The 27970-nt window shown below is 43.0% G+C and overlaps 1 protein-coding gene and 1 long non-coding RNA gene across 2 annotated transcripts in view; one reads left to right on the top strand and one right to left on the bottom strand.

Moving 5' to 3' along the window:
- Positions 1-1030: 1030 nt before the first annotated feature.
- Positions 1031-27962, bottom strand: Rgmb (repulsive guidance molecule BMP co-receptor b). The gene is made up of 4 exons (XM_090331586.1): positions 27905-27962; positions 24543-24811; positions 18468-18976; positions 1031-4254 (listed from the first exon to the last, which is right to left on the bottom strand). The coding sequence occupies exons 1-4, from the start codon at positions 27907-27909 to the stop codon at positions 3586-3588; spliced, it is 1452 nt and encodes a 483-aa protein (XP_090187712.1). The 5' UTR covers positions 27910-27962; the 3' UTR covers positions 1031-3585.
- LOC150064174 (uncharacterized) overlaps positions 27623-27970 on the top strand; it is a 58247-nt gene continuing 57899 nt past the window's right edge. The window contains exon 1 of the long non-coding RNA XR_016535245.1: positions 27623-27834. This is a non-coding gene — a long non-coding RNA (uncharacterized LOC150064174). The remainder of the gene's footprint in view (positions 27835-27970) is intronic.

Below are 27970 nucleotides of genomic sequence, written 5' to 3' on the forward strand. Positions count from 1 at the left end.
TAGAGCCTTGAGCAAAAGAGTTCAGGGACAGTGTCTGGGCCAAGTTCAACCCGTAGGTGAACACACACACACACACACAACCCAACCCCGGCCCCAACTTCAAATTAGAATCCTTAGTGAAATTAAAAGTAGATCATAGAAATATCATCCAGGCAGGACACCAATGGCTCTCATGCCTGTGATCGTGGATACTCAGGAGGCTGTAATCTGAGGATCACAGTTCAAAGCCAGTTGGGGCATGGAAGTCCATGAGACTCATCTCCAATTAACCACTAGAAAACTGGAAGTAGAGCTGTGGCTCAAGGGTTAGAGTGGTAGCCTTGAGCTAAAGAGCTCAGGGACAGGACCCAGAGTTCAAGTTCCACCACTGATAAAGACAGACCATGTAGAAAAATGATTAGAAAAGCCTCTTCTGGTATTTTCTTTTCTTTTTTTTGCCAGTTCTGGGCTTGAGCTCAGGGTCTGAGCACTGTCCTTGGACTTTCTCAAGGCTAGAGCTCTACCACTTGAGCTTCAGCACCATTTCTGGCTTTTTTCTATGTATGTGGTACCGATGAATCAAAATCCAGGACTTTATGCATGCTAGGCAAGCACTCTACCACTAGGCCAAACTCCCAGGCTTCTTCTGGTATTTTCATTATGTAGAGGTTTGATTGGGACCTACTTTGGGTCATTCAGCTGACAAGCTTTGTTTAATTAACTGATTTACACAGTATTCTATTCTAATGAGTATGGGCAAAGATTCCAGCTCTGCATAGTGTGTCCTTTTGGCACTGGATGCCCTTTCTGGAAATCGACACACCACTCAGAAGACAAATCTTTGGGACTGTATTCATAGACAAATCTCATATGCTGGTTTATTTGCAACAGCTTGAGGCTTATAAGAAAATGAAACTACAGCAGTAGTAATGAGTTAGTGGGCACATAGTACAAAATGTCAGTGAAGATTGGGATTTTGTCATGTCCCTCTCCCTTCCACATCTGTTTCTCTGCTTCACCAGCAGGTGTCATTATAACCACAGAACAAACATTCCACAGCATGGTAGGTAACTTTATTTTTCTAGTGTAATAATTTAAAGTATGTATACACTGCACACTGTCTTACAGATACTTATTCATATTTCTATGAACCACAGCTAAAGGTTTCTCTGCAAAGACTCAACACACTGGGGGGAAAAGGGTTTCCAAGCACAACAGAGAGGATGAAAATGTAAGTCTTTTAAAGATATCCATGTGGAGCATCTGCAATACCCAGTGTTTCCCCGTGCTTTAAGCTCTCATGGGAGACTGTGAACAGCTACAGCCTATCCATGTGTTGGCATTACCTCAAATTCTGCTGGCAAAGAAGGGCATCGTGGAACAACACATGCATGCAATGTTTTCTCTAGGACCCTACAAAAACCAAACCCTTATCTTGAGCAAAGTTTGTATTTCTAGGACTGAAACGCTTTTACAGAGACACTGGTGGTTAAAAGGGAGACTAAGTCAGCCGATTGCCACTAATACAAGCAACACATGCTCTTTAAGCACTTTCCAGTTAAAGGGTATGGTGATACAACCCAATTTTCTTTTCACAACCATGAGAGGTGGTAGTTTGCTTCATTCTGAAAAGGACAAAAATGTATCTCAGTCATATATACCACAAGAAAGTCTACCACTATTGCTTTAACTTCTACAATGTACACACACAGTGGCTAAAGTTAATTCTCTATATTTTCCCTCCTATTTCACTCTATTATGAGACAAAGTCGCTGGCTCTCAACAGCTTCTGAATTTGGCATGTGGCTCCACAGGTGAACAAAGGCAGCCACGGTTCAGAGCTCATGGTAGGTCAGTCCTAGTCTAGCTTCCATAACAGGTTTTTAAAACTGAATCTTTTAAGATAAGAATCAGAGTGACTTCATCATTTCTCAGCTGCCTGAGATTATTCTAGTATCATCAGAGGCAGAGGTTTGGACCTAGAGATGAACTCACAATTCCACCAGCAAATAGTGTACTGGTGTATGAAAAAGTAGAATGCCAAAAATGACATTTTGCTGCCCACCTGAGCCTCTGTCAGTGCCACTGGTCAACAGGTAAGGCAAAGGGCATGGCTGAACCAAAATGAAAGCATTATATTGGTGCACATTAAGCTAAAACTACGAAAAGCACAAACTGTATCACCTTTCAGGAACTGAACATTTTACATTTAGATGTACCCATATAAACCTATCTATTCTGAGTTAACTGTTGTTCTTGCTTTCTTTTAGTATTTCCCTTTTGCAAAGGGATGTCAGCAATGATTGTGAAAAATCAAGATTATTTTATTTCATAGGGATTTCACTACACAGCATAAGTAACCAATATCCAATTACAGTTAAGAGGGAGAGCTAAGGAGGAAAAACAACTTGGGGTACACAATATTCAGTGAGAACCTCAGGACTAACGCACAGCTAAGTGCTCACTAAGTCAGGCCAAGGAAGATTTTTCTGTCCTAAGTGCTCTACTATGTCATGATGCATAGACACATGCCAAGGGCTGTAGGAAGATTAAGAAGGGACGTGCAAGGAAGAATGCAGGATTCTGTGGTAAGATCTGGGCCTCCATATCAGAGAAAGACTAACACAGTCCAGTCCTCAGTTGAGAAGGGCTCGCTGGGGTGGAGACAGGGAGTGGTGCTTAAGGCCCAAATAGCCAAGAAAAAAACTAAGAACACATGGGCCTCCACAAATTATGGTGACAAAAAACAAGGCATGGTTATTACCAAACATATGATTTCATGTTTTAATGAAGAATATTTAAAAGGGAAAAAAGTTACAATTTAATCAAGGGCACAGAACGAGGAAACAGCTAAGAAGCCTGGTGTTTACCTATGACGCCGCCATCACTAGACCCTCTTATTCCTACAGAAGCAGCAGTTTCAGATGCGTCAACCTGAAATACCACATATGTTCACACAGACAACTAGAATCAAGAGAGGCAAGGATTGCAGTAATATCCTCCTTGCATTCAGAAAAAGGACTCGTTGTGGGGCTTGTATGTGAGAGTCAAAAGCACTTGCAGTGGAGGAGATAACTGTCCTCTGAACCTGAGAGGACACGGGGGTGAGAACACCCTTCAGAGGGAGGGAGGCCGCTCCACTGGGACGCGGCTGGTGACACATCAGTAGCAATGGGAAGAGCAACAGGGAACAGCCAGGACAGCTACAACTGGTCACCTGACAAGGGAATAACGCTGTGTATGGTGTCTTTGTATATGTAGTATATACATAGGAACCAGGTACACACATAAATATTTAATATATAAAAAATAAAGTGCTTTCTAACAGGTCCCTAAGGCAGGGACATTATAAAACATTTCACAAAACTGCAAAACAAAATTGATACAATCAAAGAACACTACATCCAACGTATGTGAAAACAGCCAAACACAGTATGTACAGTCTGGTGGCATCCAGGACAAACAGCCTGTCATATACATGGTATATACATATAAACTCTTTCACTCAATATATTATGACAATATATATTTTAAAACTTTGTTATAGACAAAAACAACAACCACAACAATAAAACCAAAAACGAAATGAAAGACCAGAGACAGACCCTACAAAAACACCAGAAGGACGAAGCACACGAGTCCCAGGCTGACAGGTGGGCTGCTGGCACTGAGAGGGGTCCCGCTGCCACTGCTGGGGAAGATGTGCCAGCGCTCCTTTCTGGGGTGCAGCGCCTCCACGTCCCCCAAGGCACTGTGGGCTGCGGCGGTGAAGTTGGCATCACCAGTGGTGAGCAGGTCGAAGACACAGGACTGGAAATAGATGTCCTTCACAGGCATCTTCTCATGACACTGAGCGCTGGCAGTCTCCAGTGTGTAGCCCGGCCAGGTCTGCGCCAAAGAGGTGTGAGGCAGACTGTGCCCTACGATAGCAGACACCTGGCCCTGCCCATCATCGATGCGCTCGCTCAGGGGGCAACCGTTCACACATAACTGCAGGTCCTGGCTTTCCTCATAGGACATGGCCAGCTCCTCCGGCATTCGGATGGCGAGGGTCAGGTAACGACCCAGCTGTCGGACAAACACTGTGGTGCCTATGTAGCGGGCATGCATCTCCACATACCGCCCGCTCTCCCGCTCTACGATGTGGAGGCTCTTGGCCTCGCCGTCCCCACCGCTGGTGGTGCCATCCACAAAGGCGGCTGGCAGGTCGTCTGTCACAGCTTGGTATACTTTCTGGTCCGTACACTCATGGTGGGCTTTGAAGATGATGGTGATCTGTGGGAGAAATGCGTACAAGTTTAACAGATGGGAAGGAGTTGAAGGCAGCATCTCCAACCTCAATTCAGAAATGCTTGCTTCATAAATGAGTGATAAAAAAAAATGTATCCAGGGAATGCGAGTCAGTAAAAACAAAAACAAAAACAAACCCCCTTTCCTTAGAGAACAGTGCAGTTACTGGTTAAACTGTTCTTTTTCTTTATTTTGAGAATTTCTATGTTGACTTCCCCAAACAGACAAGGCATGGCTTGGCTCTGCCTTTCCTTTCTGAGTTATCAGAAACCTGAAAGGGAACTTGAAGGGCTTAGGGAACAATGTTCTTGCTAGAACGTGGCTTTCTGTAAAGACTCCTCACTGGACTAGCCCTGGATCTAGTGCTGGTGAGTCACCACTATAAGCAGTACCAATATTGAGCAATGAAGGAGACTTGGGAGGAGGGAACAGTCAGCAACAGCTACCAGTCATGTGACTCAGGAAAGATTTCTCTTAAGTCCTTAATCAAACGTTTCACATTACCAGCTAATCCCTGTGACAGGGAAATCATTTGGCAAATACAGCTCCCAAGCACTGGCAGAGACCAAAGACTCCAAACCTAGTTACAGCAAATGTTTTCTCAAACAGCAATCCTTAAACTCCTCTAGCAGTTTCCCCAGCAGCTCTCAATACGTCACAATCCAGGGAGGGAATGAAGAAGTCTTCCTGGTAACCTAAAATCTTCACTCCAGCAAACTCCTTTTGCCCCCTACACAATTCTTTAGCTGGAACCACTATTTGACAAACAAACAAAAACTTCTCCCCCAAACAAACAAACAAACAAACCCAGAACCTTCAGACACCTTTGCATTGAATGTGGTGGAAGGCAGATAATGATGAGGATGGGGCTTTGTGGGAACATGGAGAGGGAAAGTGCCCCAGAGAACAGGGAGACTGCACTTAGTAACTGAGGAAAACAGTTTCTTTTTTCCTTTTTCTACAAAGGGATAAGGTGACTTCAGTAGAGAAGGAAGACAAGACAGATACTGAGAACACCCTTCCAGCTCTGGCTAGAAAACTGATCACAACAAAAGACCCTTGTTAAAATAGGCCAGAAAATGTCCCCACACTCCCAAGTCCTTTCCACCACAGTCAACTTTGTGTCTGAAAGCTTTCCTCAGCTCAGCCAGCACTTGCTCACACTATTTAATTCCACATGTTCCCACTGGTGTTACTTGACTGGAATTTTCCAGCCATTTCATTTTACTTCAGCCAGTTATAGAGCCAGATCTGAACCAGCTGCACTGTAACAACTGGTTAAACTCATATCCGTTGTTTGCAGCTGTAACTAAAAGCCAGACAATGTGCTATGAGAATGCTGGGCTCTCTCTCCTAATTACTCTTAGTCACAACTAGATTTCACTACCAACCTTCTCACATTTCAACCCTGTCTTAACAACGAAATAGAGATTTCAGGAAATTTGTTGTGCATCCAACCATAGGACCTTCCAGAGTGAATGAGGTTTGGGGCTAGATATCTAATGGGACTATAAAATAGATTTATTTGGTGGTTCTAAAATTAGTTCGACAAAATCAGTTTGACAAGTAGTGTGGTTTGCTTTGTTTCCTTCCTTCCTTCCTTCCCTCCCTTCTTTACTTCCTAAGGCACACTGGGACCTGTTGAAGGTGAAAAGATTAAATCAAGTAAGTTCTGACCCTTGAAATATTGAAGGTTAGCAATATAGATGGTAAAAATAGTCATGGACTTTTTATACAGTTATTATCCTCAACCATAATACACTAAAAGGTTGAATAAATTCTTCTATAACAACTAATGGACTTTAACCAACTTTGTATTATTCGCATGAACTAACACTTACTATTCATGTTAGGAAAAGCAAAGACAATTTGCTTTTGTTGGGACAAAGCAGGGATATCCAATTTCAAACAAGTGTCCAAGAAGATAAGCTAGATCAATATTAATATTAACATATTAATATTAAGATCAATATTAAGTTCCATATGTCAAACCAAGCCTGTGTTGTTTTCATTAAGTACACCCACTCCAACACAGAATCAGGAATTTTTTTAAGCATCTCACATTTCTGTTCTCTGCTATGCCTGTGACACCACCTAAAATGCCACACTACTGAGAATAGCACATAAAGATAGTCTTGACTGCTTCTTTAGCATCTGTACTGGTAAAATAATCTACTTCAGACTTTGGTGCCTTTCCAATTTGTTAGGAGCTATTTTTCTCAATGAGAGCATTAAGGCAATACTTTTCTTGGTGCTCCTTTTCTTTTGTCCTGGTGGGTGAGAGAATTCTCACACAAAGCATCTGTATAGATTCATCTGCGGAATCAACAAGCAGAGGTATTGAATTGATCCTAAAGCATGAGCAAGTTTTCCTGAGATCACCTCTGTAGTTTAAATTAAGTATGTATTGAACAAGTATCTGGATATATCATCAATGTAAATGTAAAAAGTCTGGGTAATAGTTTCACATGACTTGAGTTTGGTAATACAATTTCATTCCTCAGAAAAATTACAATACAAGCTCATAAAAGCAACTACTCGTCTGTGAAGAGCAAAAAATTCATTTTCAGACCAGCTTCCTCTTAGAAAGTTAAGATTCATTCACTCTTAAAAATTCTTACTTCAAAAACATTTATAATTTAATCGTATGTTTGGAGGGTTTAGAAATTCCACGCACTTTCTATTTCCAAATGGCAGCACAATATTAAAAAAACAAAAAGCATTCAAAATTGTATTCTAAACCTTTCTTACAACATTTAAAAATTTAAAAACATCAGTTCTGTGGCTTACCCACCCTCCATGAGCTAATCCATATGCTCTAATAACTCAATTTGGCACATCTGTTCTATGCCACACCATTTATTATTGATAGATGGCATTTCTGTGCATTTAAAACATCAATGCCTTTTGTTAAGCCTCCTCCTTCAATCCTTCATCCACTTTTCAGAAACTACTCTAGTTCTTCTCATTCATTTTTAATGGTTCATTCCCTGAGATCTTTGCCACCCACAAGACTATTAGGAGAAAAAAGACAGCAGCTACAAATCAACCTTTCCACACAAGAGAGGCAAAATACCTTAAGAAGGTTTGTCGTGGAATATCAACACGAAGAGCCCCTTGTTTCTCCTTTTCACAAGCAAAAAACAAAAGTACATTATGTGAAAATGAAGAACAACTCCACATCGAGGAAAACCTGAGCACTACATTGCCAAGAAATACAGAGGTCTTGTCCCTCCTCCCAACACTCTTGCAAAATGCTACAAAAGGGTTATTTTGGAGGGGGGGCGCTGAATCCAGGGCCTTGCATTTGAGGCATGTTTACTACTTGAACTACAACTCCAGCCATGTTTTTCTTTAGGTTATTGTCAGATAAGCTCTTGTGTTTTTTGTCCAGTATGGTGGAACACTATTCTCCTCTTTATGCTTCTGAATAGCTAAGCTCACAGATGTGCCACTGCAGATGGCCTATTTGTTGAGATAGAGGTTTCATTAACATTTTCCTCTAAGTTAGCCTTAAGCCATGATCCTCACAGCCTTGGCCTCTCAAGCTCACATTCAAAGTATGAGCCATTGAACCCAGCCTCACAATGTTTGAAAGTACAGAATTCTCTAAATGATTTATACTCAATTAGCATGTATTCTGGATGAAATATTTATGAGTGTTTAATTAGACCAGGTGGCATTGAAAGTACAGGGACATTGGTGTAATCTTCAAATACCGAACTGTGCTTTAGACTAAGGAACTGAAGATCTCTTGGGTTAGGGTTAGGATGGGACTGAAAACTACAGTAGAAACAAATTAGACTGAAATATAGACACAATTCTGATATGCATCTAGTTAAAATTTTGCCTATGTGAAGTTAAACTTTATTTTATATACTTGGGTTATATGTCTATGTCTATTTTGTCATTTCTGAGTGTACTTATACATTAAAAAAACAATAGTAGATTCAGTTGGTGGCTCACACATGTAATCCTAGCTGCTTAGGATGCTGACATCTGACGACTGTGGTTGGAACAGCCCAGGCAAGAATGTGTATGAGACTTTTATCTCAAATAAACCACCAAAAAACTGGACGCAAACTTGTTGTTCAAAATGGTAGAGTGTCCTGGGCAAAACAGTTCAGGACAAAGCTCAGGCCCTGACTTGAAGCCCCAGGAAGATAGACAAACAAAAACCCCAACCAACCCAGCAGATTCTAACTTGTAGTTCGAATAAAAACTGTTCTTGGCCTTTATGTTCATAAGTGTAAGGACAGTCAATTCTCTAAAGAGAATAAAACCATTCTAACAAAAGTACAAATCTCCAAGAAGAAAAGATATGCAAACCTTATCTCCATCCCTAACACAATTTAGTGCCTGGAAAGCTGTAAAGCCCCCAAAGAAGTAGAAGCCCTAGAAAAAACTTTTCTTCCTACTCCCCCGAGGGGACATGTCATGGTGTGGGGTTCCCACCTCCAGGCAGGGAGGCAACTCTCCTTTGGTTATATAAAAAATAGGGAGGAGATGTCTGTCTCTCTTCCTTTTGTGGGGCAGGAAGAAACAAACCAACCACACACATTTATTTAGAATAACTTTCTGTCTGAATAATTCCATGCAAAACCTAGTTGTTGTTGTTTTTTTTTTTTTTAACATGAAGGACATTTAACAAAACAGCAACAAAAAAATTGAGCTGGAAGTATATGTGGTAACTGACAATTTTTTTTTTGAGCAATTAAGGAAGACAATCTGTTAGGAAGCTGTGAATTTGATACATTAGAATATAATTTTACTATTAGCATTCAGCATATATATCAAATATGTGACATATAGAAAGCTTAAAGATTCATAAAGAGTACAAGGTATTAAGTAATTTTACTGGAGAAGATACTAAGAGTACATGTGTTTATCCTAAACTCCTTTTAGGAGACACCAACTAGGTGGGTTTCTCTACCCTAAGTCCCTTTCCAGAGTGATTTCTTCTCAGAGCTTGTAGAGGATCCAGAGAAATGGAATAGATCATACTTAATTCTTTGGTGTTGCCTTAGGTAATAAATACATGCAAGAACAGGGGCTGCCTTGGCTGCTGGAGGGGCACTTGGCAGCAAATGGAGAAAGAAGCCACCAAACCAAAGGGGAAGGACACCCACAGCTAAAGGCTGCTAGGGTGGTCTAATGAAGCATGGAGCTCACTGACTGGAAAGAACACTGATTGAAGAAGAAGGGATGACAGTGAAAGGGACAGACACTTAAAAACAAGAGACAGTTTTGGTAGAGTGCTTGCCTAGTATGCATGAAGACCTGGATTTGATTCCTTGGTACCACATACATAGAAAAAAAGCTGGCTCAAGTGGTAGAGCCCTAGCCTTGAGAAAGTCCAAGGACAGTGCTCAGGCCCTGAGTTCAAGCCCCACCACTGGCAAAAAAACAAAAACAAAAACAAAGAGGCAGGGAAAGGGGCTAGAGTCCTGAACATCAAAGTAACACTGTGTTAGGCATGAGGAGAAGAGGTCTTCAAGTTTCTAAGACTTGGCTACAATAACAACTCCAAACGAATTCTTCCTCAGCTTGTCTGATAAGTTTAGACACTGCACTGTGAGGAGGTGGGAACATGTACAAGCTCATGATGCTTCTACAGGTGAAGGTAAGCACAAGTGAACACTAGTGTAAGCCAAGACTGCCACAGCCTTTCAGACTCCAGGCGAAAAGTATTTCTCAATGGTGAGAGTGTGAGCTGTAGGCAAGAGCTCTCAGCATGTTGGAATCTGCCCCAGCAGGTCCTCGTCTTCAGGTCTCCCTCCTGATGGAAGTAGGGGGCAGGGGCACAGATCTGGAGTTGTGTTGGGACCTTAAGCTAGTGCTCAGCATTGTTATTCTCCAAAGGACTGGAGACTAGGACACCATTACCCTTTACTACTCAGCACAGGAAGTACTTAAGAAAGTAAAAGGGCTGGGCAGCCTCTCAATACACACAGACCACCACCACTACCACCACCACCACCACCACAACAAAGTGTTACAGAAAAGTGGAAGGAACAACAACAAACCCAAGCAACTGCCCAACTACCCACTAGTCACTACCACCACGCAAAACAAAACCGGCTCTTTGAGAACTCAGGAATGAGGTTAAAAGCAGTGACCATGTGTTCAAAAAGCCAGCTCACTGGATTGTTACTCAGTAATATCATTATGTTTCCTTTTCTCTGGGCAGGGAGAAAAGAAGACATCTGTGGCTCATGTGGTATCTGCATGGGCACACTCCTTGAGTGGAAAGATGAAACTATCCTTCCTACTCTCCACAACCACATACACAGGAGATAAAAAGTACTGAACGATGTCTTATCAACTCAATCTACAGTGGACAGACATACTATGTTCCAATATGAAAAAACTCTACCAGAATTAGACAAATGTTCTTTTGGCTCAAAACTCTTGTAATAACCTGTGAAGTAGAGCATAAAGAACTAACTCCCTTCTCTGAGCTGAGGTGATCAAGTGGGAAGTCCTGAGTTCTAGCTCTAGTATCACACACGCACGCACACACACACACCTCCTCCATTATCCACAGAAATAGTTTCATTTGAGTTCTGTCTGGCTTGATCCAGCTGTCTCATTCTTAGCTTGTATTTTAGATGTGTGTTAGCTATTCGTATAACTTATCACTTACAATTTGAACAGTTCCAAAGTCCTTAGGTGACCCTGTGCATGAGAACACAAAATTTAAAACAGTGGAAGAGCAAGTTCTACTACAGTTAAAACAAATAAAGACAAAATGGGTAAGGTAGCAGTTTTCATTGTTCAACACTGCAGGTAACTCCTTTTACATGCCACATTCCACAGAGGCAGAAATTGTTTGGTTAGCATTCACTGAAGCCAACAAAAAGCCCACACCATCCCGTGTTTCCGTCTTACTCCTTTCCCTCAAAATGTTGACTCAAAGAAAACCTAACCGGGCAGAGAGACACATTTGGGCATGTGACAGAAAAACAAGTTCTGACTTTCAGCTGTGTATCAGACTTGGCCTCCTGCCTCTGGTTAAAGCACGGAGGAGTATGGATTTGTTTTAAAGTGGCAAAGGCCCATAGCACCCTTATGGAATCTTATCTGGCCTGGACAGAACATGGGTTAATTTCACTTACAAATGGGGGATTTTGAAGGACTCTTCCTCCTTCCAAACCACATCTGAGAAGAAGCAATGACACAGTCAGGGAGATTATAAAGATGGTAAATGACTTTTTACCTAAAGTATTATTATGTTTTTGATAAGCTGTGGGGATTGAACTCAGGGCCTGGGCGCTGTTCCTGAGCTCTTTTGCTCACGTCTAGTGTTCTATCATTCTGAGGCACAGCACCACTTGTGGTTTTCTGCCAGTTAACTGGAGGTAAGAGTTTCACAGACTTTCTTGCCCTTGAACTTTGATCTTCAGATCTCAGCTTACGAGTAGTAGGATTACAGGTGAGCCACCCATGCCTGGTTTACCTAAAGCATTTTAAGACATGGAAAATGGAAGGGAATGCCTTGGGTGAACAGTGTAGCATGAAGAATAACGAAGGTGGACCAATACATCCTATAAAATGATCTTTCACACTTACAGGTTTACATAGAGCTAATACGTTCTCCTTTCCGTGATTTTTTTTTTCACCACAGTACTTGGAAATCCTTTTACCTCCAGGCACTTTATTGAAACTATATGAAGCAAAGTGGTGTAGTTCCTGACACTAAGATTTTATAATCCAGTACAAACAAAAGCTGTACAGGAAACAGGAAAGGACAAATGAGAACACTGCCTCCGGAAATTATAGCCTAGTTCTATGCTTCTAAAATCTATTCTTTAATATTTCAGAATTGTTTCTATGATACATAAGTTTGAAAAATGCAATAATGTGAATTATGGTTCGATGAGAATTTAAACAATGATGGGACCCTGAAAAATGAATTTAATTAAGAGAGATGATTATTAACATACAGGTAGATGAAGGTGAAGGGCCATCTTGACCATGTGAACTGGGAAAATGACTATGCCAAGTCCCAGGAGTAAACTGTGACTTGGAAAAGAAACTAACATTGGAAGGTGTATGCCCTGGGAAATCATGTGGGTTAACCTATTGCAGCTGATCTCTCTGGACTACTTTCCTTCCTGTTTGTGACACTCATATCAACTTGCTAAATAATCTCCTGGAATCAGCCTGTCACAAAGGCACTCAGTAAACATCTGGGTTATCTATCATACAGATCCACACTTTTCTACTGATTATTACAAATTTACATGCTTAGCCTGAAGCAGAGGATACAGGCACTCCATGTCTCCCTCATAGTGGTTCCTTTAATACGTAGTGCTGTAAATCACGAAATTAATCACACATTTATCAGACATCTGATTACACGGAGGGGAGGGGGCTTCTCACTGGTTCCCAATGTGTCTCAAACAACTATATTAGTATCACTATAAAGTCATGAAGATTATAAGGAGCACCTCTCAAAGAGCAACAATTAACTGCCTAACATACATTTTCTTAAACATAAAAAAGAAATTTGACATTGTTTACAAATGCATTTTTAGGGCTAGGAGTTTGGCCTAGTGGCAGAGTGCTTGTTCAGCATGCACGAAAACCCAGGTTCGATTCCTTGGTACCACATACACAGAAAAAGCTGGAAGTGGTGCTGTGGCTCAAGTGGTAGAGCTCTGGCCTTGAGAAAACCCAAGGACAGTGCTCAGGCCCCTGGGTTCAAGCCCAGGACTGGCAAAACAACAACAACAAAAAACAAGTGTATTTATAAGACAATGTGTTAGGAAGAAAAGTGCTTTCTCTCTCCAAATTTTCAAGGAAATTGTCATTCCTCCCTCACTTCCAAAGTACCATCACATGCAAGAACAGTAATGTCCCTACCTTGCAAACACAATTCTCCCTATGGGAGTAAAGAGCATCTTAGTCCATAAAACTAATAAGAATCACTATTCTGTAACTCACATGGTCTCTGCAGATACTAAAACCTTAATGGGCATTAAAAACTTGGCTCCAAAATCTGTTCTAGGCCCGAGGTCAACAGAGGACAGATTTCCAAACCTTGATCCAGAGATATGCTTAAATGACAGTTGAAAGCCTTTGCAATGCAGGCATGTCTGGCTCTGATTTTGTAACCAACAGAAAATGATCCAGAACACTGATTAACAGGCCCATGTGCTGTTGGAGAAAAATTATCTACATGCTAAGGGTCAATCAGAACAGAAAAGTAGACACACCCCAAGATCTAGGAGCCTATAAAAGGGCCGATGTTTCATTTCAATGGCACACTGTTATACAGACCTTGTGGAAAGCATTAAACTAAAAACAACACTAAATTTCTCTACAGCTCTAGTGAAAGTGGCAGGAACTTCTAAGAAAGTACCTGTACAATTGGAAGTTTAGAGATTATTACAGAAATACACACACACACACACACACACACACACACACACACACACACACACACACTGGTGATGTGTCCATTGGGGCCTCCTCTATCTAGTACTTCTAACTGGCACTGGGTGTTGCTTGCTGCCTCTGGGATTATCAGGAGCTGGTGGATGGTGGCAGGGGCAAGAGCATTCAAAACACCCCAGAGTGTCTACTTACTAGGACAACAGTCATCTGGTTTGATCAAGCACAAAGAGTACACTCACTCTCCAAATGTAAGTTGCCTTAAAGGAAACTCTCCTTTTCTTCTTCTAGGAAAAAGTATAGTAAAATACATTGAAAATCTGGAATAAAGCCATTCATTCCCTCTATTTCTTAACTTTATTTTGATGAAATGGAAATATAGTGGAAAGGATATGACTACATAAAAACTAGAGCAACTAGATGATGTGCATTTTTTTTTTTTTTTTTGGCCAGTCCTGGGCTTGAGCTCAGGGCCTGAGCACTGTCTTTGGACTTTCTCAAGGCTAGAGCTCTACCACTTGAGCCTCAGCACCACTTCCAGCTTTTTTCTGTGTATGTGGTACCGAGGAACTGAACTCGGGTCTTCGTGCATGCAAGGCAAGCACTCTACCACTAGGCCAAACTCCCGGCCTGATGTGCATTTTTAAGCTTTACTTTCTGGTGTTTTATTCATGCTATGCAGATGTTGTACAACTGAGATAAATCCTGGCACTGGTTACTTTAATATATGCTACGAAGAATTCATTTATAAACTACAAAATCCTTCCACAGAGTAAAGAATTTGCTTCCCAACTGCTTTCTGTGATTGTGGCTGATCCTCACTGAGCACCATGTTTATGTAGAGATTCACAGAGATACACAGAATAACGTAGATCTGAGTCTGGAAAGGTAGCAAAGACACCGTGGAAGAGAATGAGAGAAGCCAACCGTCTTCACAGATGATGTAGTTCCTGTGGCATATGCTGAGACACAGGAGATTTGGTCACAGGTGTTTCTGGAGCTGACAGAGTATGGGATACCTTCTCCCGCCAAACAAAAATTACTCTTCCTCCCACTGTAGATAACTAACTCTGCCAGAGCTCAGCTTGTCCCTCTCACTTCAACTCTCCCTCAGTTACCTGCATGCCCGCAGCTGCCTCTCTCAGCCATGGTGGGGCAGATGGCCCAGAGCTGATGTGGATCTCTGCCAATGTGTGTAGGTGTGCCAGAAACCCTAGCAGCCTTGGGGTGGAGAGATGAAAAACCTGCCCTGGCTTCCCCTTCACGAACACATCTACTCAACTGACTAACTGGTGCAGATTCTCCAGAAAGCACGAGAAAAAGCAGGGTAGTGGACGGCATAAACAGAAACAGTGGCCCTGAAAAAGCATACCTGAATATACAAGGACTGCTAGGAAGAGGAGGCCTACCTTCCTAGGGAAGTGGGCAGAGAGCCCAAGGGGACCGATCAAAACCACTGTTTATCACGTGGAAAAGAAGGCTTAGTTTGAAATATAACTTCTTTTCTTTCATTCTGTTGCTTAGATGTGTGTGTCTGTCCGTCTGTCTGTTTCTGATGAAAGAAAGGGTAGTACTTTCAGGGCAGGGAGCCCTCAATAAGTGAAGTTTAAGAAATCAGGCTTCCAGGACTAAGATTTGTTTGTGACTAAACTCAGCAAAATATCTTGGGTCCTGTGCTTCAGTATATAGCTGAAAGCAGTGAAATGAATGGGTATTTAAATAAAATACTTTCACTACTACAGCTGGCCAGCCACCGAGGTGGTCAGATAAAATGCTTGGCCATACAAGGATGCTTCATTATCTACAATGTACCACTTTGGTTATCCAATGCCTCTTTATGCGCTTGTTTCCAGTAAGGCTGTGTCATGCTTAGGGGAATTGTCTTGTCTCATCCCTACAAGCCCACCCCCCACCTCCTAAGAAAACTTAGTTGTTGAAAGGTTACTTCCTGATAATGGATAGAATCACTGAAAGGTGAGTGAATTGTTGAGGGCTCTGGCCTATCACTGTGTGATATGATAGCTTTACTAGGAGGGGATGGAAAGTAGGTAAGACCAAGTTGGAGGAAGTATGTGGGGGAGGAGCACGTGGTAGAAACAGAACCTTGTCCCTTGCCTCTCTGCTTTCTGGCCAACATATTATGAGCAGTCTTTGCCATGTAGTTTTGTTGCCAGGATATTGTTTTGCCTCTGCCTAAAGCAACTGAAACAATCTTTCCTCTTTAAGCTGCTCCTCCAGGTATATATCACTGTGACAAAGGGTCTAACACAGGCTCAGAAAATCCTTTCAAAACACACACACACACACACACACACACTACATAGTACACAAGGAAAAAGATCAGATCTTGTTTAAAACTTATTTTATAAATGCTTTTGTCTCATATGCTTTTTCTCTTTAACATGCTTTAAAAGTTTTGGGGTTTTTTTTGGCTCTGGGTAAGTAAGAGTAGTATTTTAGGCCTTTGCTTGGTTTCACCAACATGTGCCATACTAGCCTTGAGGCAGACCATCAAGAGTAACCTCCCAGATACTCACGGGCCTTTGGAGAGACTAAGAGAAAGAAGGGGGAAGAAAACAATAATGAAAAAAACCTCAACAACTGTGAGAGGTCCGGAAGCCATTCAGCAATTTGCTGCTGATACAACATGGTCACCAGATGTGTCAAAATACTTTCTAATAGTGTAATTAAAGAGCCACACACTCTCTCACTGCCTTCTTGAATTCATGCCAATAGACCAGGTTTTTTTTTTTTCTCTTCCTTTCTGAAATAGGCAAAACCTTTGTTAGTTGCCAAATAAAAGGCTAACGCAAAATTATGCTTTCATTTGCTGAAATGCAATCATTCTAAGTATCTCAGTATACACTGTTGCACTGACACAACTTCGTACAAGGTTACTGGCTGTCTCACAAATATTTTCATCATCATCAGTAAAAAAGTATAGAACTTTAAAAAGTCAAATGACAAAAAGAAGTGACATGTGATTGGACGGAAGGCATGGCTATTTTCAAATGCACCAACACTTATTTGTCTTGTAGTCTTAATCTGAAGGTTATTTTTCCAAGTTCTTAATTATTCAAACAATTGCTGATGACTTTCCCATTCCTAACAGACAGCGTCTTGAATTTGCAATGACTAATGGCAGGGTTTTAGGTGCCCCATCAATCTGCAGCAACAGTGGTTTTTGGCTATGATCTATCGTATTAACCTCACAATGGTGTATTTTCATAATATGATTTGTAGCACATACATGAGATGGAGTAGGAAAAATTATTTGTTTTCATATAAAAATCACAGGGAGAAAAAGTCTGAGTGGTAGAATTTGATAAGGCAAAGGTAAACTTGCGCTTTTATTAGAAGTTAAAGTAAACAGTCTGGAGATCCCCCAAGATGTATGGACCAATGTATTTATCATCTTTGTCCAGAACAATATCTAGTTTTAGATTTTTGACATCTCTGGGAATCTCCAGATATCTCCTAAAGTGTTATAAAATTCCCCTCTACCACAAAATGCCAAATGAAATAATATTTAAATTCATTTAAAACAATATGCCCTGCTTTTTAAGACAGGAAATGGTGACCTGGAATCTAAGACTAGTCAGAAAGATTTCAAAAGCTTGATCCTTCCTTGTCAATAGTATTTCAGTCTAAACCAACTTAAGATATTACATATAAAAGAAAATTAAAGTAAGATGAGATGGTCTATGTGCAATTTTATGGGTGGAGAAGATAGGGGAGAAGGTGGCTTACTTGGGACACTATTTTAATAGAAATCTTGATTTTAGGGCCGGGAGTTTGGCCTAGTGGTTAAAGTGCTTGCCTAGCGTGCATGAAGACCCGGGTTCGATTCCTCGGTACCACATATAGAAAAAAAGCCAGAAGTGGTGCTCAGGCTCAAGTGGTAGAGCTCTAGCCTTGAGAAAGTCCAAGGACAGTGCTCAGGCCCTGAGCTCAAGCCCAGGACTGGCAAAAAAAAAAAAAAAAAAGAAATCTTGATTTTATATAATGATTAAATCAGCATTAATCTATAGCTAGACACCCAGAGGGTAGTTCCTCTTCTCTAACTACCTGTACTAAGACAATGGTGCACTGAAGTCAATTGTCACCCATCTCTGTACATTGTTAGCTTCTTTAATACATGGGCTGTAGACAGTGGGTGACAGTTTGACTTAATTTTGCCAGCTTTTCCATTAGCTTCTGATTTAAAACTGCTAACCTGCAGCCATGAAATTGTATGAGGTGAATATATCATTTTTCTGCAACACTCAAGTCTTTAATGTCCTTGGCCACTAAGAAGTTAGTGACTGAATCTCACCACTGTGGTCAGGTCACTGGACAGGTAAGGTCACCCCCCATTATAATCACTATAACTTTTAAGGCTCCAATAAAGTTATGTTTCTTGATGGTCACTGCCTCAGGCTTAACACACCTACCTTTATCCAGATCATCGGAACATATTTCCTCAAGAGTCACATGCATGTGCACTTGGTATTACTAAAAAAGGGGACACTTTTTTTTTCCCATCAAGTAAGCTTGTCTTTTCTCCCAGGAGAATCCATTTCAATGTTTACCTTTAATTGTTCATATCACTGCCCATTTAAATTTAGACCTACGTTCAAGAACAAATTCCCTGCTAAACAATTCTTATTGAATTTTTTTACTACCTTTGTAATTGCTTTCCAAGAAGACAAAGTTTTCCCTGAACTAGGTCCTTCATGACATATTTCAAAAGTTGTCTGCAGATCTGAACATCTGAAAGTCAGGCGCAGAGAAAAAAAAGAAAAAAAAACCAAACTTACCTTGTTTGTAGCAGTAGCACTGGATCCTGGAACTACGGGCACATTTGTCACTTGAACCGAAAGATAATTATTATCTATGAGTGGCCAGGCACCTTCTACTTTGCAGGTTTGGAAGTGATCCTTGAAAGTTCTAAGGTGAGGATCTCCAAACAAGCCACAGAAAAGGTAGTTGGGAGGGCTCTGTTCCCCTCCCCTGTGTTCTCTGGCTCCTGTGTGGCTATGATAGTTACAAGGATCATGGGTCATTTCTGGGTTGGTAGAAGATGTGGGTCCATCCTTGGAGCAGTTCCTTTGGCTCATGAGGTCACTGATACCTAACACAGCAGAATGGTACACCAGATTGCCACGGCAGGCTTTTGAAGTTCGCTGGGTGCAGCCAGCATAGGCACGTAATGCCTTGCAAAACTCAGAGTCAAAGCCGTCAATGGCAGAGTTCAGGTGTGAAGTCAGGGACACAAAGTCTGTGGTACATTTCTGGATTCGACATTGGGCTGGCTGTTGGCAGTCACCTATGAGAAAGAAGAAAGACCACACACGTGTAAATGCCTCAGAACTTGCCAAGCTACAAGAGTAAGCATTCTCCTCTGGGAACTCTCTGTCCTATTTCATATACTTCTATTGTAAGAGTCCTTCAGAAATAGAGAGGGTCTTATTATCCTCGCCATGTCTCTCAAGTTAAGGTACTATAAGAGAACCTTCATGCAGTGAGTTAGCTTAAAGCTTCAGCGTGGGCCTTTGTACATGAACCTAAGTCAAGTCTGCTGTTCCTAGGTTAAAATTACAAGAGATAGTTAAGTAAAATATTTTATAAATTTTGTTATGTTTATAGAATTTGACAGGTTCTTCTGCGCTAAGGCAATGGTGAATGAATATACACGAACTTTGGTTTGATAAAAAAAAAACAACAACTCTGTGTAATTTGCTTTGGAAAGCATTGTAAGAACAGTACTTTGCACAAAACTATGATTAAAGCCTTTACATTCAGGGAAGGGGTAAAATCCTAAATTACAGTATGGATGTTTAAAAAATTTTTACTTAATTCATATGGTTACAGGATCAGAATATTAGGGGAAAATTGTCAATACTAAGTTATTCTTCCCTTCTTGAGGCATGTTAACAATAGACTACATGGTCACAATTGTCTAGTTTCTAAAAAAAATGTCAATACTGTTCACAAAAAAAACAAGGAGTGATTCATTTGATCTAGATATGTATTACTTTCTTTCTTAGTGTTGTCACCCTAGCATACCAGCCCTCAAGCAGATAAGTACACCATATTAAAAAGTACACAAAATCAACAATGACATCCATAACTTAAAAATTGTAATTAGAGATCTATAAAGCAGAAAATTAGTAGATTATGTATCAACTTTACTTCTTCCTTCAAGCTGGCAATTCACATAAACTCAATAATTTTGGCAATGCTAAAATGAAGTCATGAAACTCAAGTATAACTCCCTATGTTTTGAAGGGAAAAAAAAACAACCTTCCAAATTATCTGTTTTTGTCAGTACTTTATCGAATAAATTTATAAAACACAGGAAAAGAATAAATCACAAGAACTGGGAATACCACATCACTCATATCTATCAATCTACAGTTTAACAACTCTGTTCCATAAAGTTGGAATAGACTTAGTGGACAATAAATACTTTATCATCAATCACAGAATTTATAGAAATGAGCTGTCACATGTATTTGTCTTAGGTTTTTCTCAGGTTGGATTAGGCCTCTCATTTGAGAAATGAGGTGATTCTAAGATGACTTTTGTGACTGCCAGGAATAAAGTGTTTTAGAAAACTTAGGTCAATGGATACTAACAGATCCTCCTGCCTCAGTACCTCAAGAACTTGGCTTACAGGCATGGGTAACTACACCTGGCTAACACCAGTGGTTTGTTTTTAAGTACATAATTATCTGGATGTGGTTCAAATAGTAGAGTACCTGCCTGATGAGGCCTCGAGTTCAATCTCCAGCACCACATCCGTGCATGTTTATATATGCATGTATATGTATTTCAATATGTGGACACAATAAATTTCAGAATATTACCAAGACTTTGGACTTCATCTGGTAAAGACTTATCAAACAATCCTAATATTGTGTTAGAAAGACATTCTAATATTTTTTATTAGCAAACTGCTTTTAAGTTTGAAATAAAAAGCCAGTAATCTATTTCTGGCTTTACTTAGAAGCAAAGTGTGGGAGGGCACAAACTCTGATAATAACTGTGTCATTTAAAAATTTCAAAGATTCAACAAGAAAAATATCATAGCCTAGATTTCACATTCATTTCAACTGCAATAAAAGACAAGAGCAGTTTTTGTTTTAACAATTTTTTTTTTAAGTCAATACTGGGCTTGAACTCTGGGCCTAGGATCTACCCTTGAACTTCTTTTGCTCAGAGCTAGCACTCTACCACTTGAGCCACAACCACACTTTTGGCTTTTCCTGAGTAATGGAGATAAGTCTCATGGACTTTCCTGTCCTAGCAGGCTCCAAACTGTGATTCTCAGATCTCACTCTCCTGAGCTAGGATGACAAGCGTGAGCCACTGGTGACTAGTTGCAAAATTAATTTTTAATAGTTTTGGATCTTATGAAATTTATAACCATTTACAAAAATCATTGTCATATATTTGGCCTGTTTTATACTTTGGTCCAAAACTGACTGAAGTAGCTCTAATCTTTATAGGATTCCTTTCTCCATTACAAGTTTTACTATTTTCAGTAAAAAACAAAGCAAAACAATCAACATTTACTGAAAAGCAAAATGAAAGGATGACAGAAACTCCCAAAAGGCCACATTAGCCATTTTACAGATGGGAAACCAAAGCAAATGTTGCTAAAGGCCCTGTCTTGGTGGGACTGTATACAGCTGCTATGTGCCACCTCTCCTAAAATCTTGTTTACCTTCTACCATAGGTCATATCTTTATTCAATTCCTCAGTAACAACAGTATTCTGGACCGCTCCTTACTTAATAAAAACAATCAGATTCATAGCAAGTAGAAAACATAAACGGGGTCCAGATCACTCAGTAATGAACCGCTCTAAGACTACAGGTGACAGCACACGCAAGAACTTTCCACTAAACTTGAAGGGCCTATTTGTTCGTTTTATGGTCTATAAAATCTATGCTAGCATACGTTTACTTATAATTATTTCAAATAGCCATCAAATATCAAAAGTAAGAACAGCATGGAAACAACTGTGCAGAAGGTAAAGGGAGGCAGAATCTGGCTTCCGAGACCCTTTTTTTCCTTTCTTTGTTCCCCAACCCCCACTCTAAAGCAATTCCCTTTTTTCATAACAAGTCGGTGCTGATGGCTTTGAGAAATCACACACGTAACAGAACTCTAGTTCTTTGGCGTTGGATAAGATTTCTTGCAGCCATTTGAAACAAGGGAAGAGGAGGGAGGGCTAACAAGAGAGAAAATGCTTCGGGGTCAGCATTTTCAACTGCATCTCAGGCTCTGGATAATGACTAATTTGTAGCATACACACAGAAATATCCAGGCTTCATGAATTTATAATGACAACGCACACTTTGCCTGTTACGGGCGGTAAAGTAAGCATCCTGTCAAAATGCCAAGACAATGCAGAGCAGAAACCATCTCAAGAATGTAGCCAAGGAGGCCATGAAGTATATGAGTAAGCAAGTAACTCCCATACTGAATCTCTATTCAGGAACTGCAGAGGTTTGCTTAAAATAAAATTTAAAACATGTACGCATATGTAAATAAGCAAGAGCCATTTTCCAAGGGCGGAATGCAAAAGTTGCACTTTCAAATTTTTCTGTTGAGGGTAGATCATCCATAGTTTCTGTGAGGGTATTTTCATGGGAGATACTGAAAGTGCTAAAGGATTTGTGGCTCCAGAGCTTTCATCATTTTTTAATGAGTCACACATAAAAGGCCTCACCATTTCAAAAGGCAGTTTTCTTAATGCCAGGACTGCATGTGTGAATTTGCAGCACTATTACCAGTTTATAAGAAAAGAAATGAGATATGCTGAAGCTGAACTGAGTGAAGAGGCAGAGCCATATGGGGTGCTAAGGCAAATGATATGGATGCAGACACAAAACATATGCTAGTCCATCTGCAAAGACCACTTGCAAGGCTCTCTGCGCTGGGAAACAACCTCTGCCTCTCAATAGCACCACTCTTCAAAAAGACCTCTCAAAAAGAGCCTTCTTTCTATAACCAGATTAGTTGCTCTGCTCCAACAAGTTGTCCACAGACATCAAGACTCACAGACCCTGTGCTGAACTGAATTGTGACTAGTGTGGACACACTTAGAACAGCCTCATGATCCAAATTTGAAAACTAAGTTGCTTTAATTTTGTAAGCCTTTAAGCAACCAACTCTTTTAGGTCTTTCATGGGTGGCAAAGAAATGTTCAAGAACCATATACCACTCCTGTCACAGGACTATGACAATTAAGGGAAACAATACCCAAGCAGCCAATAGGGTCTGCTAGCTCATAGCCCGATCTAGCCACTTCCATTTCCTAATACACACTTTGGCATTATGGATACACTGTTTTTTCTTCCACAAAGCACATTTACTTATGTATCTGTTGGCACATTAATAATTTTTCCAGAAACTGCATGTGAATTGATACTATTTTCTAAGGCTACTAATTTAAAGCTTTAATGTTTTAAGACTTACTATACTTTTTTTTTTTTTCTCCCAGTCCTGGGGCTTGAACTTAGGGCCCGGATACTGTCCTTGGGACACTTTTTGTTCAAAGCTAGCACTTGAAGAACCACAGCACCACTTCTGGCTTTTTCTGTGTATGTGGTATGGAGGAATCAAACCTATGATTTTGTGCATGTAGGAGAGCACTCTACCACTAAGCCAGACTCCCAGCTACTATACTTTTTTTTTTTTTAAAATTAGGACTTCACTCCATTTCTCCTCATGACAGGGTGAAACTGTAGTTGTAATTTTACATCACAATGCAAAATGACACAACGTAAATTAAGTCCCACATTTAACACCTATTCCCGTACTATTTAAAAAGACCTTCCTGATCTTCAGCAAGGCTGGCGTGACTTAATCAGTAAGAACTGCTCTGCAGTTGGGTGGCACCAAAGTTAAGGACTTTCCACATCTGCTGCCACATATAAACATTGATCAGAAAGGAGAAGAAACGCAGCTAATGATCTGGTTCTCAAACACGGGAGATAATTCCTCCATCAATATTGGCACTCAAGAAAAATTACGTGTTTAGGCCAACTCCTTAAAAAAAAAATACAACCCACACGTAGTGCTTATTTGTCAGGAGGCTCACGAGCAGGTTTATTTCTGGAAGAAAACAGCCCTCCAGTGCAGCGTCTGCGGGAGACGCCGGCCCCCCGAAGGCGGCAGCTGTCAACCCCCCGCGTGGAACCCCCGCCCCCAGACACACACCAGGCTAGGCACCGAGCTCGAGGTGTTCGCTTGTTTGTTTTTCTTTCCCAAAAGAGGCCGAGCAGCGACTTCTAAGCTGCTCGGACAAAAGCGCGAACGTTACGTTTAAGTAACTTGGAGACTAACCACGGAGTTTTCAAACTCGGGGAGGGAAAACGAAAACAACAACAACAACAACAACAAACCCTCCCCGGCTGGTGCCACCGCTCGGCCCGGCCAATCCCCCCCTCCCCCCTACCCACGGCAGCGCGGCCGGCCCGCAGCACAAGGCTCCTTGTCTCCGCTCCGAGGCGGCGGCGGAAACCCGATCCCGGCCTGACTTTCGGTAAACACCAGGGCCGAGAGCAATAAAGCATCCGGAGCCTCGGTCTCGGGGGGCTGCGGGCCTCCCCCCGCCCTCCCGCCTGCTCACTCTGGAGGAGCGGGCCCGGGTATGGAGGAGAGGTGAAGGGTAGGAGGGGGAGGCGACGGCGGGGAGGGGAAGAGAGGCCGGCCCGGGGCGGTCCGTCGGTCCACCGAGTACGCTGCACGGCCGGCCGCAGGTCCCACAGCCCGGAGGTGAGCGTCCGAGGGGGTGCGGGAGGCCTTTCTCGCCGGGCGCCTCCGGGCTGGAGCTGGAGGGGAACAAAGCCCCGGGCCGCCCATCCGCGCGCGTCGTACCTGCGTGGGGCAGCGCGAGGCTCAGCAGCAACAGCAGCAGCAGCGGCAGCGGCGGCGGCGAGCAGAGCCCGGGGCGGCGGCGCGGCTCTGCCCCGGCGGCAGCGGCGGAGGCGGCGGCGGCACAGGAAGGTGCTGCTGCTCTCAAGCCCATGCCCGTCCATGCAGGTCTCGTGGGCTCCGGCGAGGGCGGCGGCGCGGGCGCCGTGGCGGGTCCGGGCCCGTGGCCGCGGCATGGGCCGGGGGGCTCGCCTCGTTTCCTCTTCTTCTTCCTTCAGGCCGAGGTCGGTGATGGGCCGCCGCCACCGCCGCAGCGAACGGCGCGCCACGGGCGGAGCGAGTCGTTGGCGGCAGCAACGGGGCGCGAAGGCATCGCGGCGGCCGGGGAGAGAGGGGAGGGAGAGAAGACACAAAGACCGTGAGCGAAGGCGAAGACCCCAGCCCCGAGCGTACAGGCGCCCCGGCCCCGGGCCAGCGTGGGCTCGGCGGGTGTGGAGCGCCGGAGGAGACCTCACAAGGAGGGGCCGGCGGAGTCGGGGAGCAGCCGCGGACAGCCCCGATATCACTGCAGCCCGGGCCCCCGCGGTCAATCAATCTCAGTCCCACACTGTTGCCCCGCCCCTCCCCGCTCCCACCAATCCTCGTGGTCTCCACCTCCGGCCACACCCCTTCCCCGCTCCCCATTGGCTGAAATCGGGCGTCCGCCCTGCTGGGCCCGCCACTCTGAGAGGTCTCCGAGCTCCTGCACCCGCGCTTCCTCCCGCCCCCTGCCCGCTCCTGGCAACTCAAGTTCCGTGTGCGCTGGCTCCGGGTGGCTTGGCGGCTCCGGGCCCAGCCTTCCTCCCTTCGCCTTTCTCTCCTCCACTCCCTTCCACGATGGACTGTTTCCTTGCACCCAATGGGAAACGGCGACGGCGTGCCGAGGGAACTGATCTTTAACCTTCCCTTGGAATCAAAGTGATCGGGTTCCGTTTCCTCCGAGATTTATTTTTTTGTTATTGTTGTTAGTTTTTGTTTGTTTGTAACCAGCTTCTTTCTTTCCGTGCAGCTCCCCGGCTGCTCCGGCATCTCGCCGAGAGCTCGAGGCAGCAGGTCCGCCGTCTCAGCCAATCGCCGCGGATAGCCGCGGTGGAGCGCAGGCGGCTGGGATGGACAGGAGGGGACCTGGGAGCTCCCGGGGGAATTGGCGGGCCACCACCGGAGGATCCGGGCTTGTTCCTTTGACATTTCCCTACCTCGGAGCGGCGAGGAGGGGGTCTGAGAGTGGGCGAACTTCAACGTGTTCGCCTACGGTGAAATTAGATTAACGGGAGCGGTGAGCATTTTATGCAATGTAATTATGCCACGATTTGTTGTTACTCGGTGGCTTTCCCCAAGATTTCCAGTCTTGTTAGATTCACTCCATGTCAGGTCACTTCCTACTTTTACATCCCCCCACCCCCCACGGGAGGAAAACACTCCCGGTATTCTCCAAGCAAAATGGCTTCTCATTAAGTGGAGATAAAGGAAAGCAGTTGCGAGGTCGATGACAGGCTCCAATTTGTTATCAGTAAGTGTGAAGTGGTATCTCCGCTCAGAAATGGCCTCAAGTCTGGGAAACACTGCTTACTTGCCTGGCCTCTGCCCTGCCCCAAACTGTTCCGCGACTGCCGTTTTAAAATCCACTTACTGCATCCAAATTATAGTTTGCTCCTTTACCCGCTACCTTAACTCAGGATCTCTAATTAGGAATTTCGTATCAACCACAGACACATTAACATTCCAGGTTACAATGTGCTAATCAATGGACCAGGATAATTGGGGGCAAACCTTAGATTTCACCAGCTTACTCATTAGACACACTGTGAATTGCTCAAACCACCAGGTCCCTAACGAAGGATACCTATGTGTTTTTACTGTAATTTTTCATTACTACATACGGTGGTGACTCAACTGGTAAACACACCTTTCACTACCCACGATGTAATCCAAGCCCTGTATCTATCTTTAATATGCTTAATAATAGCTTCAGAGTTGCCTGGAGAAATGACTTTTGGTGGGGGGAGGGGTGGGGCATATCTGACATTTTTATATAACGCTGAGGACTAAATACCATTAGAGCAAAAAATTACTCTCTTGAATTTACTATATATAATCCGTGAACTAAAGTATACGAAGTGCTCGTAAATGTCTTTTCAAAAGCAAGTCATCATGTAACTCACTTTTTGAAAGTGTTTAGCTCACAAAAGCCTAACGGTTAAAGCTATTAGGGTCTTCCCTCCTAAACAGAGATTTAATTCGGTCCCTATAAAAAAAAGCACCCCGCTTTGTTAACAATACTTCCATACATACAATCAAAGCGAAAGATCAGTGGGTTAAATTTGGTCTGGGTCTTTCTAGGGGCGACTTCTTCCTCACTGCCCCATTCTTTTCCTTCTACGAGTGGCGTAGACTTTTCTGATCACTAGAGGGCAACCTCGAGTTGCTCCGAACGCTGGCGCTCCAGAAACAAGAACTGAAGAGTCCGAGGGAAAACTTCCATCTCCGCTAAGGGGCTTTATTACTCCTCGGTTGTAACATTTGACAAGCTTAAGATTTATAAGCCTAACAATTCACTTTTTTTATTGCTGCATAAGTGTTCAGCCGCTATAAGCAAATGCTAATTTTCCCAATTAAACGGCAAGGTGGTTCCTATTTTCAGGACATTGGTGGTGGGGGGCACGCTGGCGAGTTAATCGGGGCTGGTGGCCAGATCAAGAACCGCTCGGAAATCAAGAGCGTGCTGAATGGTTTCTGTTACACCCCAGCCAGGCCACAGGCTCGCGGGCTTCGAAGTGAAGGAAGAGTTTGAGCTCTACAAAGGGGGGTGAAAAACTCCAAAAAACCCAAAAACCTGGGAACGCACACATAGAAAATGACGACTTATCATCAAAGTTTTACATGTTCATTAGGAAGAATCACGAGGTGGCTGGCCACTTGAATAACTCAGCAGATTCAGCCTGCCAGCGGCCCCTGATATTCCTTCTTCCTTCCTCTTTGTTGTCGGGAAGGGAAGATCCGATCGGAGCCGTAATGTTTGGGGGGCTGGGGGGGGCGCGGCCCAGCAAAGCGTATGTGCCAGAGCGGATAGCATTACCACGCATGCCGGGGCCATGGATGGATTCTGAAGAAGATGCGGTTTCATTTCCTGAACCCACACACGTCGATCTGAACTGTTTCCCAGTTACAGCTCCGTTTCCAGAAATCTGAACACGAGGAGGACCCAGAAGCCGGGAACCGGAACCTGGGGCGGCCATGTGTGTCACCCATTCCGGAGGTAAGGGCTCCCTGGCCGCTCCCCGTGGTCGCAGCCCAGCGGCGGGCAGCTGGTGGTGGTTCGTACTTACATCATTCTTTAACCCTTGCGCTCCTGGAAGGCGCTCTGCGGGATCGGGGGGCCCCCGAGCTCGGGA

This window comes from Megascapheus bottae, chromosome 4 (assembly GCF_031878675.1).
Source record: "Megascapheus bottae isolate mThoBot1 chromosome 4, mThoBot2.hap1, whole genome shotgun sequence".
Taxonomy (NCBI): Eukaryota; Metazoa; Chordata; class Mammalia; order Rodentia; family Geomyidae; genus Megascapheus; species Megascapheus bottae.

Coding starts and splice junctions, on each gene's coding strand:
- Rgmb (XM_090331586.1), bottom strand. Junction 18,977..24,542: donor CCTCGCGCTGCCCCACGCAG/GTACGACGCGCG, acceptor TCTTTCTCATAG/GTGACTGCCAACAGCCAGCC. Junction 4,255..18,467: donor GTGCTACTGCTACAAACAAG/GTAAGTTTGGTT, acceptor TTTCTCCCACAG/ATCACCATCATCTTCAAAGC.